The following is a 20,285-nucleotide window of genomic DNA, read 5'->3' as shown; positions in this document are numbered from 1 at the left end:
TTTCTTTTTTTTTTTGAGTTTATGCAGATTAATTGCAGAAATAAAAAAAATCTGCAGATTAATGTTCTGCAGTCTGCAGCTTTTGTAATTATGCAGATTAATCTGCAGAAAAAAATCTGCAATCTGCAGAATTAAATGTGCAGAAATCTACAGATTATTTAAGGTCGCACTGTACTCTCTGATTTCTATTTTTAATGAGTTTCTGTGTGTATAATTTGTTGTAGCTAAATTCGTATCAATGTGGATAAACCTGTCAATTTCGATTCTTTTGGTTTATGCATTTTATAGGAGTTCGAGATCAGCTGGAAGCCACATAAGTCCCACGCAATCAGTCGTATTTTTTTTCGTATGGAGAAATATTTATTCGTTAATGATTCTAGACATATTTTAGATAAAAATCTTAATAACGGTTGCTTAAAATTCTATGTAAATATATTTACATGTACTAATTTTTTTTATTAATATAATGGAGATTTTATATAATTGTATTTTGTATCTAATACGATAGCATAATTTTTTTATTAAATAATATTTTGTTGAGTAAAATATAGTAACAATTTGGTATGATTTTTGTTAGTGACTGATTATTATTTATGAAGGAATACTTGTCATTTGGAAAAACTTAATGAAGGATTCTAATGATACAATGAGGGAAAATTGGTCATTTGAATAAGAGAAATCAATAAGTAAGCTAATTAATTTTTGTAAGGGTTAGATCGATGAGGGAAAATTTGTCACGGGTATATATATAAATTAATGACGAGAAAATAGTAATTTAGTGATGAAAACATTGTGGTTAACAATTATATTTAGTGAGGGTATAAAGACCATCATTATTCAATTAATGAGGAAAATATGTTCCCGTTATTAGTTACTTTTAATGACGGAGACAATAATGAGGGTCTATGAGGGAAAATATACCGTCATTAATACTGATTAATGAGGGGAAACAAATCTTTAATGACCAAATTTACTCTCATTAGAAGTCCTTTTGTCACATGAATATTTTTATTAAATGTAATTAATATTAGGGCACATGAAAAGTAGAAATATATTCCTAAAATTCTCTTATGCAGGGGTTTTGTTTGGTTATTAGAACACTCATGTAAGCTTTTCTTTGTAGGTAAAAGGATAAGCAATGGTTGGTTTTAAAAATAGGTACATGGCAATGGAAGTGTTCTTGGATCCAAATCGAGACGTTAAAGCGAGTGATGATCCTATCATATTAACTCAATGTAATCTTGCAAAAGCAGTTAAAGACAGTGTTTTGGTAAATTATGGGGAGTGTGGTTTATCAGTATTACTTTTTGTAAAAATTAAATTAAATAAAAATATTATTATTAAAAAATCATTGAATTAATGTTATTAATATTTAATATTTTTATTATTATCTGTAAAAATTCAAAATTTAAAATTAAATTTAAAGAGCTTATTAGAGTAAAAATAAAAATAGCACTCTCTATTTTAAAGATACTCTTTATTTTACTAAAAAAGCTCTTTAAAATAAAGAGCACCATTGGAGATGCTCTAACACTACTACTCATAGAACAGTTATTATGTCTAGTATTTTTTGTATTTTATCGCAGTTTTATCTTTGATATAGGAACAGCAAAATTTGGATATGCACTTATGTTTTTGTAATCTTCCTATTTTGGCCATAATATGTATTCAGTTTGCTTATATCCCCTTCCAGCTCTAAATTTACGTACATATGAGTTAAATACTATGCTACACGGAAACTTGTTGAGTTCTACATTTTGGCATTTTTGTTTCTTTTCCGAAAACGAATCGGAAAATGTGGAACTCTAAATTTATAACCTATTAAAAAGTACTGTTTCATTGTACATTTTGGCATTTTTGTTTCTTTTCCGAAAACGAATCGGAAAATGTGGAACTCTAAATTTAACCTATTAAAAAGTACTGTTTCATTGTACATTTTGGCATTTTTGTTTCTTTTCCGAAAACGAATCTGAAAATGTGGAACTCTAAATTTATAACCTATTAAAAAGTATTGTTTCATTGTTTCTCATTTCAGCAATTTTTGTTTCAATGTTCTGTTTCTGGGACTGGGACAACATACATGATTATGCACACAACACAACTAAGCAACTTGCCAACATTAACAGCAAAACTTGGAAATGTGTATTTGGCATCAAGTCATTGCATAAATGACTTAAGTAGCAATTTGCCCCTTCAACTTGTAAGCATGGGAAATTAACACATAAATTAATTTTGTTGGCAAATCAATACACGAACTTGGTGATTATGGACAATTCGCCCATTTTGGCAAATAAACTTACAAGTTTAGGGGGCAAATTGCCAATTTAGGATACAATTAACTTACAAATTAAAGGGGAAAATTGCCAAAATGGGGCAAATTACTCATAATCACCAAGTTCGTGTACTGATTTTCCCATAAAATTAATTTATATGTTAATTACGCTATTGCTTACAAGTTTAGGGGGTATATTGCCACTTAAGTCTTGAATAAATTATAAATTTCATTGCACTCACTGTAATGGTGCTATATTATTTTAAAATTTTGTTCCTATCGCACTTTTTTGAGTAAGATTGACGTTTTTTTTGGGTACCTGAGTGTATTGGAGGAAGTAAGCCTGCATAACAGCTGCATTGAAGTGTGATGAAGCTGAATTTGAGCAGTATAAGCTTGTAGTTGGAGACCGTCTATCACCTGATGTTACAGTGCACATGCATTATCTTGAGAAGATCAAGATTTAAATCAATTTGACTTCAACAATTTTCAAGTAAAATAATTATTCAGCGCAACGGTTTTGCCATAAATATGTAACAAACCAACTAAATATTTGTAATGTTAGAAAATATAATAATCAAAAAATAAATAAAAAATGAATATTTTAACATCACAAATATAATAATATGTAGAGGAGTTAAAGTAGATAGAGCGATAAAAAGGAGGTATGAACAACTCAACCGTCAAAATACAAGTAATTAATTTTTAATCTTATTTTTTTTCCTTTTGCATTTTAAAAATCTTCCACAACCGTCTCGTGATATACATAATTTATGAAATGGTAATAAATTTAATTACATGAAATATTTTCGGAACAAATGCATTTTTTTCCTTTCATGTAGATTTCGAACATCCCAAAATTCTACCTTACATGTACACACTACATAAACCAGTATAATCGTCTAAAAAGCTATATACTCTTTACAAACAACTCTTTGTTGATTTCCTGGGTAATTGAAGTTCGATGTTTCAACCTTCTACCATGAGCGCACGCGTTGATAGCTTTGGAGAACGATCAATTGATATAGATTTACACCTTGATCGTGTCGAAATATCATTTTCTATACTGATAAGTTTTTCCTTATTTATTCTTTACTATTCTTCTAGATTCTAACAATTTGAAAACTATATTTTTGTTCAATAAATGTTACAATAGAGATTGATTATGGAACTAATTACTAGCATTGGTGGAACTAATTAAAGCCGCTTGATGGAAATAATTACAAGCATTGGTCTCGAAAACTGTTGATCTTTTTTGAACAATTAGAGATTGATCGTGTCCTGTTTTCTGATTTACATTCTGAGCAATCTAACCAACACAACTGTTCTTGATAAATCTAAAAGAACTGAGGAAGAGATCCTTAAAAAATTTGAAAAGGATAATAGTATTGTTAAAGAACATCTTGTGAATCAGACAAACTCATTATTTGATATGTTTGTTAATCATAAATTTGCAGAAAAGATATGGAGCTGACAGTGCAAGAAAGAAGAAATATGCAGTTCCGAATAGTTGATGACAAGCGATGATGGATCAGATTCACACATGAAAATGCGGTTGCTGCTGTACTTAATGAAGGCACGGAGATGTGCAAAATCATCCATGCTAACATGTTGAACAGGATACCGATGGCCAAATCAGTTCGTCACCAGTTCAGTTTTTAAAACACCGGTACTGATCATCAAACAAACAATGTGTTGCAAGATATAACCAACTGCCTAGTCTGTCAAGTCTTCACCTTCTGTCATAAATTGTAAGTAACCTCTAAAATTTTCCTTTTAGTAGACATAGAATCTAAGCCAACTTTCGAGCAACTTGAGATGACTCCGGAAAAAAAAAACTCAAAATCAATTCATTTTAATCTACACGAGCTTGAACTATTCGAGTCTACTAACAAATCAAATTCAACCATCAAGATACTCAACTAGGCAGACTAAGCAAGCCTAGTCATATTTTAATTAATTTAGTATTTTATCTTCTATAATTGGCCTAATATTTTAAAAAACCCCGACCTTTTAGCCTCCCTTTTCAATTTTACCCTGACATTGAAAACTAGACAAGTTTACCCTATTTTGCATTTTCTCATTTTAATTGTACCCTTAAATATTAAATTGATCTTTTTTCATTTAAAAAAATCATTTTTTTTTGCAAATTAACCCTTTTTGCAATAAATTGACCTTTTTTGAAGGATTTTTTTGAACTTTTTCCAAATAGAAAAATATCAATTTAATGCTTAAGGGTACAATTGCAACAAGAAAATGCCAAATAGAATAAAATTGACCAATTTTCAACATTATGATAGGATTGAAAAGGTCAGGTGTTTTTAAGACATTAGGCCTTTATAATTACACAAAATCATTAACAACACTTACTGTTATATTAAAATTTAACCTTTACATTTTTAATGTAGATAATCAAGTCGTATCGATCGAACCTCAATTATTCAACTAAACTAGAATGAATTCCTACACACAATTCAATCGAGTTCGAGTTTGAAATTTTAGAATCTAACTCTTACTTGACAGTGTTTCGATGCGACTCGATTACACCCCCAAGTCAAATAGATCTATGAAGTTGAACTAATAAAGGTTACATCCTAATAATTAGCAATCAATAACACAGGAAAATATAGATAAAAACAAACAAATCAACATGCATAAACATACAAATATACACATATCTATGACTAATTAACAGCAGCATGCAACATCTGCAATTTAATATTATATATGTATCCCTAACTAGAGGGAGCGACTATAAAATTGTCAAACATTCTTTTAAGTCTCATGAGCTGCAAATGATGCAGACTGAACCCACCACTGACTCAACATTAAGTAAAAGCATTATCCTGAGGAGCATATTAAAGTTAAACAGCAAAACAAAGGAACAGGATTGCATGACTCTGCTACAGAGGGCTCAAGAATGACTCCAAACAAGATACATTTTCCGCAAAGAACAGGAGAAGGGAGCCCAGAAACTAGATTTACGTATATCAGTGTAACGCACCTTTCACTCATCTGAAGCCTTCGGTGAATTCTCTGGAGTCTTCAGAGCTTGATCGATTTTATCTTTATGTGCTGCAACAGCCGATTGGAACTCTTCTACTACGGAGGCATCCTTGAATTTAAGAGCAAATGTAGAAAGACCATCCTTAGTTTCACCAGTGCTATTCATGCATGCAAAAGTGACCCCTCGCTTATCCATATTTGCAAGCTTCATGTCAGGGTAAAGACTTGCATTTAGAATTAACCTGTAATTACCTCTAGCTCTCATAAGGAGTCTGGCTCGTTCTGTTCCCGCGGTAGAGACATTTACCCTAAGCTCTCCCTTGCCCCGCTCCTTCCAGCCACCATTAAAAAACTCAAATAATACCGAATCAGCAGAAAACACTAATTTCTCATTCTCTTCTCCTGTCTCAACTGAAACTTCTTGCATAGATGGAAAACCAGTTCCCTCATTCTTCGAACCAATAGACGACCCTGTGGTATTAAAGATTGAAGAGCTACCATTATTAGAAAGACCAAAACCAAATGAAGGTTGGTCAGTTTTCTGCCCAAATAAAGAACCTGTGCCGGTACCCAATATCGGCCCATCCTTAGAAGCTGAACCAAAGGTGAACGAACTAGTAGAAAACCCAGTTCCAGCAAGCCCTGTAAAAGCATTTTGGCTGCTAGAAAGCTGTTGGAATGAGCTCAATTGTGTGCTTTCAGCAATTGGATCTGCATTATCACTGCCATTAACCTTTTTCTCTTCAGTCTTATCAGCTTCTGCAGCCTTTTCATCCTGCGTCTCTTCACCGCCCGCAGTTTTCTCATTCTCTTTCACTTCACTTCCAACAGTTTTGTCATTCTGCGAATCACCACCCTTGACTTCCTCATTCTCAGTGTTATCATCTTCTGCAGGCATTTCATTATCAATCTTGGATTCAGTTGCTTCATCAGCTACAGTAATATTCTCTTTATCCTCAGCAACCTCCTTATTTTCAGCTATTTCAGCCACCCACTCTTCAGTCTTCCTCTCCAACTGGTTCACAGTCTCATCTGTACCCTCTTTGGTTTCTTTACCAGCATCACTTTTCGTCTCCTCGAAAACTTTCTCAGCAGTAGTGACTGCTTCAGTTCTTGCCACAGCAGGGGCTGCAGTTGCTTCAGTAGGAGGAACCAAGCGAATTCCAGCAAATGGATTGGATGATGGGGTTGATGAGGTTTGGTTGCGACGAACTTTCACAATTCTTCTGGCTGCCAGCACCTGATCACTGGCCCTCTTGAAAGTTCCAGTCTCTTCCTCTACATCTTCATCATCATCAAGCCCGGGGTTGTCTCTTGAAATTTCTCTTCCAGCAGCTCTCTTCTTTGAAGGAGGAAGTGTATTTTCTGCATCCCCCATTGGCAAACAAACTAACAACCTTGCTTGACTTTTTGTCCCAACAATATGGGATAAATGAAATATCTGTAGAGCAACAAAAGTGATATTTCACAAAACCCGATTACTAACAAAAATAATCAACATTATAACTAAGACTCATTCATCAATACAAGAGAATAAATAGAAATGCATGAAGAATGCAAAAATTTATCAAGAAATTGAAAAATAACTTAATGCACGCACAGTAACCTCCAATAATGCTCTGCCAGAAACAGGTTCCTTGCTATCTCCAAGATGTATTCAGTTCATCAACTTTATCTTATTCTTATAAAGCTAGCGGTGCTATCAAAATATCTATAATATATTATATATCAAAGTAGGGAGTAGGGAAAGCAGGGCACATAAACATTTACTTAATTATCCTTCTTAATTTTCTACTAACTACTTAATTAAATTGAAAATTTTATAGTAATTTAATTATTAATAAAAATTAAATGATTAATATACATTCATCATTTATAATATAGTTTATTTGCCTTCTCCTTCCCACATTCTTATATTACCAACCACGTGTCTCGAAAGTGAAATAAACTAGTTCAATAAAAACAATTAACCTGTAAAATTACAAATAAATAAAATTCATGAATTTTTGGACCTAAGTACTTCAATTACTCCTATAGAAGAACCGAATATAAACGCAGAAACTATTTTCAGAGGCCTAATTTTTATCAGTAAACTGACCAAATCTTTTAAGAGCAAAAGCAGCTCTCAAGCACATAGTCCTAATTAAAAGGTTGATAACAACACAGCTCTAAAATCCTCACACCTAAAGTTAATCCAGCATCTTGTTTCTACTAATACCGACATTCTAGACATCTAATCAAATCATCACATCCACAACAGGAAAAATGAAAAACACTTCCAAGAACACATACCTAGTTAAGCCTTAAAAACCTTTCCATCCCAAAACATAAAACACATAAAATCCATGGCGTTCATTAATTTGTTGACTGCACAATCTTTGGTCGCGGTTATGGCATGTTGGATACATCACATATAAATTACAAAGTGACACTCAAATTAAACTCAAGTTGATAAAAAATGAAAAAGAACGATAAACCCACACATAAAAACCTATTCATCATTCAATTTACTGCCTATAAATGCACTTCAGGGTATCCGAATAAAACTATAGAGTGGATTGCTAGAATCAGGACACTAAATTTATCGAAAGGTTATAATGAAACAATGTAAAAACTGTCACTCAAAAAAAAAATCAGGACCGTTAAAGCTTTGTCGACATTCCTAAAAATAAATTGTTTTCCTTCACTGCCTTGTGTCAGCGTAAACGTCAAAATCTTAGCTAACAACAGTAGCAATTCTACAGCACTATTACCAAAAAAATTATCATAATGTTTATCTTGAGAGTCGATCGATACCATACGTTTAAAACTATATTTCCTCCAAATTCTTCATAAATCTAAACCAAAACTCTTTAAAAAACATAAAAAAAACTCTAGCATAAAAAGCAATCTCAATTGATAATGGAAGGGTCAATGTTTAAAAATGCTACAAATTAAAAAAAAAAAAACTAAACATATTTTAACTAAACCCTACTCACTCGGCTACTCAACTATCTAAAATTAGTTTAAAAAGAAGAAAATAAAATGCTGTATTAACAATTCAAATTTCAAAACTTCCCCAAATTCCATTTTTTTTTTTCAATTTTTGAGCAGCATAACAAAGTAAAAAAAAAACACATGAATCAAAACAGCCTAGCTTCAAAATTATACAGTTTAATAAACCAGACAATAATTGAAATAAACATAAAAAGAACAAGACATTTAAATATAAAAATCAGAAAGAAAAATACACAACAAAGATTAAATAGAAGCTTAAATAAATAAAGGAATTAAAGAATGAAAATAACAAAAGAGGGAATGATGGGACTTACGGAAAGAGAAGAAGAAGTGAAGCAAAAACCCTAACGAAAAGAAATGAGGGAGCGAGGGAAAGAGAGAGATCCAATTCCAAACCAAACAAGGGTTTCTTCTAATATTTTTAGCTTTATAACCATTTCTATTTTTCTATTTTTAGAAAAACATTTGGATTTTTAGAAAAACATTTGGATTAATACAATTAACTTGCTTATTTTTTTTAATTATAATTGAAAGGTGCATGTGCGTCCGCACTGACGTTTATACCATTTGAAATATAACTTGTTAGTTATTAATATCTTATTTCACTCGTTAGTTGATGATTTTTTTAAAATTATATTTTTAATTTTGAAATTTCATAGTTGTTTAAAAAATTTGGCTTATCCCCTTAAAAACCCCTCACCTTTCACCCCCAATTCGTTTGCACCCTCACATTGCAAAACTACCAAATATATCTAAATTACGGCCTTTCACTTTCAATTGCACCCTCAAGTATTAAATTGATATCTTTTCAATTGAAAAAATAGGTTTATTTCTATTTTAAATAAAATATTAAATCCTATTTTAAAATATATGCTAAAATTTAAAGTATTGATTTGAACATTTTTCAAGTGGAAAGAGGTAAATTTGATGCTTGATGGTGCAATTAAAAGTGAAAGGTCGTAATTTGAATATATTTGATGGTTTTACAACGTGAGGGTGCAAACGAATTTGGAATAAAAGGGGGGATTTTAAAGGGATAAGCCAAAAATTAAAAGATTCACTTTTTATATTTTTATCTTTACAAGTAAAAAGTTACATAATAAATAAACTTTCCATATATTTTTAATATACTCTCTCCGTCCCAATAGAGTTGTCTACTTTGAGAAAAAATTTGTCCCAAAACTATTGTCCACTTTTAAAAAATAACTAAATTTTACACTCAATTTTTCTTTATTACCCGTATTTAAAATCAACTAATGAACAAATTGAAAGTAAATTGCAAGTGTACCCTATATTAAATAGGGGTATGACAAGAAAAGTAAGTAAAATTTTATAAAATTTATAAACAATAATTGCTTTTATTAAACTGTGTGATAAAGATAAAATGGACAACTCTATTGGGACGGAGGGAGTACAATGGAAAAAGACAATTAAAAACTAAAATTTTTAATTACTGAGTGACATTAAAAAACTTATTTTTAAAAGTTATCCGTTTTGGGGGCATTTTTGAATTTTCTCTAAATAAAAAGATTAAATTAGAGAGAACAATAGTTATGGAAGGGTAAAAGGGGAAGAGAGAGGGGATGTCTGATTGTGGCACATGTATATGCTGTTTAAAAGATTGGACTGTGTTTTTATGGAATTGTTTTTTCTGATAAAATGATAACATGTGTCTAGTTTTTGGTCATATCATTGGACTCTGCATTTGAATAATTATATAATAATAACGGTAATGTCACGTCATATTAATGATTTAAGAAATAAATAAATAAATTAAAATTCTCTATTATAAATATTTATTATTTATTATAAAAATAACGTGGCACATCCGTAAAAGAATAAGCCACATAAATTTTTATGTTATCAAATTTAAGGTAATGATTGTGTTATTACTGAGTAAAATTTAGAATTATAATGGAAGAGAAAAAAGAAAGAGAGTTCATCAAGGTCATAATATCCCCACGGCCACACTAACAGTGAGATTTGAGAATCCAACAGCAGGGGGAGTCGGTAAGTTTAATCCGTCCGAAGCAATTTCAACATCTCGATGAATTAACGGAACACATAGCAAAAGTACAATCAAATTCTTGTAAATTATTTACATGGCTAGATACATGAAGAAATATATCAGAAACTTGCTAACCATAAAGAGTCGAAGAATTTCAAGGAAATTCCAATAACCAAAATTTGAAGTTCGATTTAAAAAATAAGGTAAAACAACATACATATAGCCAAACGACCTGGCAAAGAGACGAATGGTTCCTATAGCCTCTTTCTGGCATCCAACAGGAGACCTGAGTTATCGACAAATGGGAGGGGGACGAAAACATTAAAAAAAGTATGAATCAAATCACAGCTTCTGAAATGCAATACGCTATATTTCACTCTGTGAACAACAGAATCAACCAAAAAAAAGTAATAAATTCAATCAAAGTTTTTAATGCTCTACAAAAAAATTATTGTCAACCCTGTTAACGTATGCACTTAAGCCAGTGCAGACGCTTAATGGCTAACAGCAAAATACATATCCATTTCAGGTACAAACAAGACCCAAGTGCTGCATGAACTAATAATCATTGCATGTCACATCTAATTCCAATTTTCATATGATTCTCACAACTCCAACTTTCTGGTCTCTCACTTCCTGATAAATTTCTCCCGTATTTTCCAACAACTACACAACGATTGCAAGCACCGATGCTCAAATTCAAATTGCGCTCCTCGCGACTCAAAACTAGCTTCACATTAATAGAGGTGTTTCTCACCTTATGTAAGGGACTATCGTAACTCGAAATAGGTTGAACTATCAGTTCTTTACCCACCACACTATGGAATCACTGTCAAAATCTCAATAATATAACAAGAAATACTTGAATAGCAGAAGAATGGATTGATTTTTATTATTTTTCTACATCACTATAGTTTTTTTCTTTTGCAACTCAGCAAGTGAATTTTTTTTTTGATGAATGAAAAATATATTAAGCCACAAGAAGTGGCAAACCTCCAAACCTCAAGAGTTTACGCACAAAAAGAGGCAAAATGCACTCTAAAAAGCATTGCCAAACCATAGAAAATAAATAAGCAGAACTAAATGTTTATCTCACAACTAGAGAACTGGAAGAATAAAAGCCCGAAGAAGATTATTTCTTTTTATTAAATTTTTTTCCAAGTAAATTCTATTAGTCTACCTCATCTAGTCAAGGCTGTTTTAAACTGACAAAAAACCCATTTAGCTGATTATAAGAAATTAATTGGGCTAACCTGGAAAGTTTTACAGGACAGGATTACATCACTATAATCCATAAACGGCTGATATTATGACAACCGAAAACCCACTCAAATGAAAAGATACATTGTTTAGATCTTTTCTCCAAATTGCTAAAATCTCCAGAACTTTGCTTGGAAGATATGATGGAGCCATTAAAGCCACCTCAGGTATCCGGTTGCTGCAAGAAGAAACGGAATTTGCAGGTATGGTTGCAACCATATTGTATTTGCAGATATGACTGCAACAATATTTTTCTCATGTCAAAGGTATTGGAAGAAAAATTACCATTCCACCGAAAGCTGGAGGCAGTCTTCCAATTTGCCTAGCATAAACAAACAAAGGAATGCAACATCATTCTACCCCTGCTCTTGTGCCAAAGATGCCAGTTTTGAAATTCCTTCAGCATCCCCTAGAGAAGTATATAAAAGCAACAATAACTCAAGTGTGTTACACGCTTCATACATTCTTCAGCCATTTCTAACTGCAATTATACAACTCAATATAAAATACAAAACAATTAGAATAATCACAACAAAACAAGAATGCCCACTCTGATTGGAACTAGGAATCAGAATATGCAAAATAAAAGGTAAAAACTATAGTTTACATAAACATTACCTAAATGAGTTACAAAAGAGCTGAGCACCGGATTAGTTATTCTAGTTGTCAGGTTAAACCTGCTTAAATCTACAAAATTTGATTCGTGAAAGAGTTTCATTATTTACTTAAAGAATCTTAATATTGATCACTTAGAGATAATTTTCACTAAAAATATCTAGTTACCACCTACAAGATAACCAGAAAAATTGCAATAGCTATAAATTTTAGCATTAAGCATACTGTGAAGCTAAAGATCATTAAGCACATGATAGTAGAAACACTACTATGACTGCATATACTAATTTCGTAGGAAACAGTGTGTCATTTGAGAGTTGGAATAAAAAATAAATAAAAATATGGACATCGGAACTCATAATTGACAAAAAATGTTAGTTGCTTCAAGCGTCTTCCAAAGAAACAAACACAAGAAACATACTTCCAATAACATTACAAACCTAGAAAATCTTACTGAAAATTTAAATCTTTGGTGTACTCTCTCTGACGGCATATTCTCCGTCAGTTGACCAGGGAAAATTCCAAAGCTGAACCAAATGATCTATTTCTCCAAGCCAAAGCTGTATATATGATGTGCTCCCCATCTCCACAAACAACAGCAAATCCCCCATTGGGATTATGCTTTAAGCTCTGGGAAAAATGCAATAAAAATAAATTACCGACAAATTTCTATCTATCACACCCACATCCACAACTCAGATTTATTAGAACTTATAAGGGAAAACAATCAGTGCATGTTAAAGAGATATCAATGCGTAAAGCATAAACATCACTATGACTTTGCAAATTAATAAAAACCCATTATATTACTTTTACTCTTCTACAGAGTTCATCCACATTACACCTCTTACCTCTACATCTAAGTTCATCTGTAGTTCTTGACATCTTCTCTATTAAAACAACAAGTTTAGAACAGAATAGTCTGAGTAATAATTTTTTTGGGAACTGGTCTGAAGAATAAATGAGGAACAAAAAGCATATTCAAGGATCTTAAAATTTAGATATATAATCCTCTATTATGCAACTAGAGTGAAAATAGCCACTTCTCTGTCCATTTTTCTTCCCTGATACAAAAAAACTAAAATACAGTCTGAACAATATTTCTTGAGAACTGGTCTGACCAATAAATGAGGAACAAAACATATATTCAAGGACCTTAAAATGTAGATCTATAATCCTCTATCTCGCAACAAATGAGAAAGTAGTCGCTGACTTGCATTACTATAAAATGTAGACATTTGATCTTCTATCATGCAACTACAGTATCCAATCCAAACCTCCATAACAGCATAACAGGTATGTTAATTTCTCCAGCTTAATGACTTTTAAGGTATGTTATTTTACACCTACAATATTTGAAGTCTGCATATTAAAAAAGATAAATTCAACAGCATCATTCAATGTTTAACTTTTCAGCAGTAAATGTGATTTTGGCTTTTAGAGCATGTCATCAGAAAAAGAAAAATGCAAAAGCCATAAAGATAATTAAGAAGTATGAAATAATAGATTCGAGGGAATATCAAGAGCAGCAATAATAAGGGGATCACAATAATGAGTAAACCACAATGATGACAATAAAAAGAGCTACTAAAAAGAGCAACTGTGATTAAGGGATTAAAGGGTAAGAAGGTATTTAGAGAAGAGACACAGATATGCAAGCACCACTCTATAAAAGCAGCAGCAGAAATGTTTAAATCTGCCATCAATTTAGCGAATATACAATTAACAAATAATAATGCCCAAGATAGTTACCGGCGTGAACTTCTCATGTATCCAATCGCCAAACTCTTTCAAGACCATAATTCAATGTGTTCTCAAGCCTGTAAGTCAGTGCAATACATCTCCAAGTCTAAAAACGGAAGGTATCAAGATTTGTTTAGCCCGTAATAAATTTTCATAAGACAATAATCACACGAAAGAAGGTTTACGGGAGTACTTGTAAAAATTGCAACCTAATCATTCAGTGAGAAAATTGATACTTGAACTAAAATTCAGAGCTATAACTGGATCAAGCCTGCAGTGGATCAACAGTACAGTACCCATACAACTAGAATTAAATGATGCAGCAAGCTGACTAGCATATGAAACAGAACAAGTGTCTAAAATATTTTTTATAAATAAGTTTAACTATTTTGCATATCTTTTTCTTATTGAAATTCACATATCCTATTCTAAAAGAAAAACAGATTTGCCAGTCTATAACTCCATATGCAAATAAACCCTAATATAAGACCCAAGTTCAAAACATAATAACTACCTGTAAGTTGTTGAATGCCATATGCGTACTGTCCCATCTTCAGAACCAGCGATTATTATTGGAAGTTCTGGATGGAAACATACTGCAGAGGCATTGTGAGTATGGCCTTCAAGTGTCTGAACACAACTTTTGGTTTGATAATCCCACACCTGCCAATGTAGGAATGAATTAAGGATACAGAAACATGAAGATATACTTTGCAGGTCAATACAACATTACAGTAAGAGGTTGAAGCGATACCGTAGCAGTATGATCATCAGAACCAGTGACTAGATACGGTTTACCACCACTGGTAAAGTAGTCAGCAGCACACTCTACTCTTTTCTGATGGGCATCTAGAGTAAATTTGGGTCAAGAGAGCCAAGATTCCATATCTAATGGGAAAATGTGATAAAACATTATGAGTAGGCCGAATAGCGCAAGAAATCTATTCCAAGACTTACCAACAGCGTGAAAACATTGCACCTTTATAGTGCAACCAAGGGCGAAATCCGTCTGTTGATCTTAAACTCAAAATTATTCTGAGTTTTAATTATAGATTTAAACTTTTTCCTTTGTTCAACAAAATGAGAAGAAAAAGAAAACACATTTTGGAACCAAACAAAAGCACCAAAGCATCAAAATTTGCTGAACAAAATCAAGCACCAAAATCGCAAAACAACAGTTGAACTGCAAGCATTAGCTGCTACTGGATCCATTATTATGCATAAGAGAAAGGAAAAATACTTGGAGAAAATGAAGAAGAGTAAGGGAAAGTTGAGAGTGAAAAGAGAATAAGTTTTGGCCTTATGGAATCTGGGTAATTGTGATGTCGGGTTAGGGTTAGGTGAAAAGTCATAGATTTTAGTAGTGGGATTGGATTAAAGGACTTGTTTGGGGCCTAAAAGAACAGACTCATGTTCTGTATTTCTCAGCTATATCGTGTGACAGCGCCGTTCTTAATGTTTCTAGTACAATTGAACCGAAAACTGAAGGCCAGATCAGTTCGAAATCGGTTCAGTTTATAAAAAACTGGTACAGATATCAAACAAACAATGTTTTACAAGATTTAACAAACAGCCTAGTCCTGATCTTCTTTCATAAATAGTAACCTCCAAAATTTTCCTTTTAGTAGACATAGAGTCTAAGCCAACTCTCGAGTAACTTGAGATTACTTCGGGAAAGAAACTTAAAACCAACTCATTTTAATTAACTCAAACTCGAACTATTAGAGTCTAATGCCGAATCAAATTTGATCATCAAGATACTCAACTCGGAAGACTAGCAAGCCTAATCGGATTTTTAATTAATTTATTATTTTATCTTTCATATTTACAAAATATCTATAGCAATACTTACTTTTATACTAAAATTTAACTTTTACATTTTATATGTAGATAATCAAGTGGAATCGAACTCAGTCCTCAATTATTCAACTAAACTCGAGCTTAAACTCCTAAAATACATTCAATCGAGTTCGAGTTTCAAATTTTAGAATCGAATTCAAACTTGACAGTGTTACGATGTGACTCGATTACACCCCCAAGACAAATAGATCTATGAACTTGAACTAATAAAGGTTACATCCTAATCATAAGCAATCAATAACACAGGAAAATATAGATAAAAACAAACAAATCGACATGCATTAACATTTATAAGTATACAAATATTTACATACTAATTAACAACAGCATGCAACATCTGCAATTTGATATTATATACATCCCTTACTAAAGGGAGCAACTATAAATTTGTCAAACATTTTTTTAAGTCTCATGAGCTGCAAATGATGCAGTCTGAACACACCACTGACTCAACATTAAAGCATTATCCTGAGGATCATATTGAAGTTAAACAGCAAAAACAAGGAACAGGATTGCATCAAGACTGCTAGATGGGGCTCAAGCATGACTCCAAAGAAGGTACATTGTTCCGCAAATAACAGGAGAAGGGAGCCCGGGAAAAAGATTAACATATATCAGTGTAACGCACCTTTCACTCATTTGAATCTTTCGGTGAATACTCTGGAGTCCTCAGAGCTTGATCAATTTTCTGTTTATCCTCAGCAACCTCCATATGTTCAGCTATTTCAGCCACCCGCTCCTCAGTCTTTCTCTCTAACTGGTTCACAGTCTCATCTTTACCCTCTTCAGTTTCTTTACCAGCATCACTTTTCCTCTTCTCTTTCTCAATAGTAGTGACTGCTTCAGTTCTTGCCACAGCAGGGGCTGTAGTTGCTTCAGTAGGAGGAACCAAACGAATTCCAGCAAATGGATTGGATGATGGGGTTGATGAGGTTTGCTTGCGACGAACTTTCACAATTCTTCTGCCTGCCAGCACCTGATCACTGGCCCTCTTGAAAGTTCCCATCTCTTCCTCTACACCTTCATCATCATCAAGCCCAGGGTTGTCTCTTGAAATTTCCCTTTCAGCAGCTCTCTTCTTTGAAGGAGGAAGTGTATTTTCTGCATCCCCCGTTGGCAACCAAACTAACCTTGCTTGAGTTGTCCCAACATGATGGGATAAATGAATTATCTGTAGAGCAATGATATTTCCCAGAACCCGATTACTAACAACAATAATCAACATTCTACTTTTTATAACTAAGACTGGTTCATCCATTCAAGGGAACAAACGTAATGCATTAAGAATGCTGATATATATCAAGAAAATGAAACATAACTAAATGCACGCACAGTAACCTACTATAAAGCTAACAGGTTCCTTGCTATTTCCAAGATGTATTTAATTCATCAACTTTATCTTATTCTTATAAAGCTAGTAGTGCTACCAAAATATCTAGATCAATATAATATTTCAAAGTAGGGAATAGGGACAGAAGGGCACATAAACATTTACTTAGTGGTCCTTAATTTTCTACTAAGGACTTAATTAAATTGAAACTTTTATATAAATGATTTCTATACATTCATCATTATAATATAGTTTATTTGCCTTCTCCTTCCCACATTTTTACTATTAATCTATATACTTCCACAATTGAGAGGACCGACGGAGCCCTCTCACTGATTCTCACGAATAGAGCATTCTCATAGTCGGCAACTTTTTTAAACGACTTATTTTAATTTTTTAGATAATTTTTTATTTATATTTATCCAAAACACCTAATCCTAATACTATGCGAACTCTCTCCTAACGACTATTGTTTCGTATTCTAATTTAACTTAACCAAAAAAATTAACAAAAGTGACAAAAACATAAAGTGACAACTAATTAGATTAATTAACATGTTTCTACCATTTGTAATTAAAAATCTGAAAGTGAAAAAAGTCTTAAAATTAATTAAAGGAAAGTAAAAAACAACATTTTCGGGTACAAGACATTCTAGACCACTAAACAAAATACTTAAATATACGAAAAAATAATTTTCCAATCTGAAATTTCAAATTTTAAATTTTTTTATTGTCTTTTTAATTAATGAAATGATTTATATAAACTATTTAGAATTAAAAATTAAATAAATTGTTTACATAGATTTTTTATTAGAAAAAATAAAAAAAATGATTAGTTCACTTAAATTAAAAACTAATAAATAAGAGCTAATCAAGTAAAATTAGAAATAATAATTTTTATAAGAGATATAAATAAATATATAAAAGTTAAATACAAACTGAGATTTCTCTGAATATAAATAATTTTAATACTAAATAATTTAAAATTATAAATTGTTATAAAAAATAATATTAAATAAATTAAATAAGTATTTTACAAATATTGAATGCTCATAAAAGTTAAGAGTTTTTAATTTTTAAGTATTTCATAAAATTGTTTTTTAAATAATTAATTTTTTAATTCCTAATCTTTATAACATCTATGCTTATTCTACTACTATTTTAAGAGTTATGCTCATATATGTGATTAATAAATATCTAAGTTACTTTAAAACTATAATAATTTTGCAGATTATCATCGGTTCTTTCTATGATAAAATAAATTGTTGTTGAAAGAAAAAAAATATCTTAAAATAATTATAACATGCAACTAAACTGCGAGACCAATTATTTAAATTTATTTTTCAATCTTAAACTTGACGAACTAAAATAGTCATATTCATATCTTTAAAGCTCATATTATTATTTTTTGTCCAATTGCTTAGCCACAATTCACTTATATTCAACAATTGATTTTCAACACTATTAACACAAACAAAATAAAATTATCTTCAAATTTTTATAATAGCGTTGTAATATATGATATAATTGTAAATTTATACAGGTTAATGATCCAACAATATTCCATCTTTTTTACTGTTTTTATTTATACCTCAAACTTTTAAAATCGTCGATTTTATTTCGTTTTCCAGTTTTTAGTTATAATAGTGCCCTTTGTTTTTCAAATAAGAGTTTGTCCACTTAGAAAAGTTTCAAAAATGACCTTCATGTTTGACACATATTTTCATTTTTTACTACTTTTAAAATATTAAGCGCTTATTTAGACTATGTGCCAAATGTAAATGACATATTTGAAACTTTTTTTAAAAGAAAATAATCATAACTTGAAAAATGTACAACTAAAAAATAAAATATTATGCTCAATTTGATGTGGCTCAATTTTGATATTTACAATATAATACCATACATATACCTGCAACATTTCGCCGACACTGCTCGAATTTCCCTTTTCTTTATCATCCACGCCTCCCTTGGGGTCCTGGAATTTCCCACAACCAAAGCTAATTGCTCATCAAACTTGTCGGTTGATCGCAGCATTTCTTATCCCAACTATAACTAAACCTATTCAATTCAACTGATTCCTAAATTTTACAAATTTTTAAATAAGTTAATCTATAAACTATTACGTCGCAAATTTTAAGTTCAATCGAGCTTGGAAGAACATCAGTAAGCTAAATTTGATTCATTATGAAATGTAATTCTAAATTATTCTGGAGTACCTGCACATATTTGAGTGTATTGCTGGCTCCATGAACCGTAATTTCTTCGGTGCATTCCCGATTAAGATTTGCGGCGTCTGCCGTTGAAGAGAGTTGTGTAGTTGACGGATTTAATTTGAAAGGAGAAGTAATACTCAGCGAAGAAGAATAATGATGAGAAGAAGAATGAGTATCGGAATAAGATTGCGGCGGCGGCGATGACGGAGGTGATGTTGATGACGGAGAAGACGATGGAGAGCCGTAGACGGCGGAGGGAAACAAAAATGGACAAAAATCTTGCTTGTTTCTTCCCATTCAAGGATTAGAGAAAGATTTTTCCCGGGAAAATGATTCCAAATGGAAAGATCGATCGGATTAAGTGTAAATTTTAGATTAATTTGAACATTAGCAAACTGATTTAGGTCAAGAGATGCATTTTCTTTATAATTTCTCTGAAACTTCTTCCCCGGATTGACTTTCTCAGGCAAAAACCGACCGCAAAAATTGAATCGGATCGAATTGAAGATGTGATCCAGTTTGGTTTCTAAAATGATCGGTTCGGTTTGATATATGAAGTGACTAGTTGGTGTGGAGTGTGTGTTGTGTCATCCTAAGTAGGGGTGTGCACACTTTGGAGGATCCGAAAATTGATAAATTTTTAGATATGTACTAATTATTATAGGGAATTTTTAAAATGAGATCTCTAAAAATGTATTGTAAATCGATTCGGTTCGGTTCGATAATTTTATTTTTCGGTATCATTTTGTTCAGATACCAGTTCTAACAATTCGACACAGTTCAATTCGGAAATCACTAGAACCACATGTATCATTTTAAAATAATAATATACATTTTATTCTTACAGATGCATAATAAAACAGTAAAATTGCAAAAGTGTTATATTAAAAGTTTAAAATTAAAATAATTACATTTAAATTTTACATGTTTTTACTTTAAAAATAAAAATTAATTGAAAACCAATGACACGCATAGCTTG

At 31.8% G+C, this 20,285-nt stretch overlaps 2 protein-coding genes across 3 annotated transcripts; both read right to left on the bottom strand.

Moving 5' to 3' along the window:
- Positions 1-4,953: 4,953 nt before the first annotated feature.
- Positions 4,954-8,698, bottom strand: LOC126682295 (nuclear pore complex protein NUP50A-like). Its single transcript, XM_050377910.2, has 2 exons — positions 8,590-8,698; positions 4,954-6,719 (listed from the first exon to the last, which is right to left on the bottom strand). Exon 2 carries the CDS (start codon positions 6,654-6,656, stop codon positions 5,280-5,282), a length of 1,377 nt encoding a protein of 458 aa, XP_050233867.1. The 5' UTR covers positions 6,657-6,719; positions 8,590-8,698; the 3' UTR covers positions 4,954-5,279.
- Positions 8,699-12,696: 3,998 nt separating this feature from the next.
- On the bottom strand, positions 12,697-19,888 carry LOC126681013 (uncharacterized). 2 transcript variants are annotated; one of them, XR_008790858.1, is made up of 6 exons: positions 19,310-19,888; positions 19,003-19,068; positions 16,390-16,932; positions 14,656-14,789; positions 13,911-14,564; positions 12,697-12,788 (listed from the first exon to the last, which is right to left on the bottom strand). XR_008790858.1 is itself a non-coding variant. In XM_050376371.2 (3 exons), the coding sequence occupies exons 1-3, from the start codon at positions 19,601-19,603 to the stop codon at positions 16,393-16,395; spliced, it is 900 nt and encodes a 299-aa protein (XP_050232328.1). In that variant the 5' UTR covers positions 19,604-19,888; the 3' UTR covers positions 16,019-16,392. The 2 variants fall into 2 exon arrangements, 1 of the variants encoding a protein (XP_050232328.1); XM_050376371.2 differs by lacking the exons at positions 12,697-12,788; positions 13,911-14,564; positions 14,656-14,789 and having other exon boundaries at positions 16,019-16,932.
- Positions 19,889-20,285: the final 397 nt, after the last annotated feature.

Source organism: Mercurialis annua, linkage group LG5 (assembly GCF_937616625.2).
Source record: "Mercurialis annua linkage group LG5, ddMerAnnu1.2, whole genome shotgun sequence".
NCBI lineage: Eukaryota > Viridiplantae > Streptophyta > Magnoliopsida > Malpighiales > Euphorbiaceae > Mercurialis > Mercurialis annua.
Note: the sequence above shows the minus strand (reverse complement) of the source record. Positions and strands in the feature narration are given on the sequence as shown.

What these genes read in the sequence shown, in the direction of transcription:
- LOC126682295 (XM_050377910.2), bottom strand. Translation starts at nt 6,656, where the DNA reads ATGGGGGATGCAGAAAATACACTTCCTCCTTCAAAGAAGAGAGCTGCT.
- LOC126681013 (XM_050376371.2), bottom strand. Translation starts at nt 19,603, where the DNA reads ATGGGAAGAAACAAGCAAGATTTTTGTCCATTTTTGTTTCCCTCCGCC. An exon ending in ATACACTCAAATATGTGCAG is followed by an intron (nt 19,069 to 19,309) that starts GTACTCCAGAAT and finishes GGGAAATTCCAG; the next exon opens with GACCCCAAGGGAGGCGTGGA. An exon ending in GTGTCGGCGAAATGTTGCAG is followed by an intron (nt 16,933 to 19,002) that starts GTATATGTATGG and finishes ATTGCTCTACAG; the next exon opens with ATAATTCATTTATCCCATCA.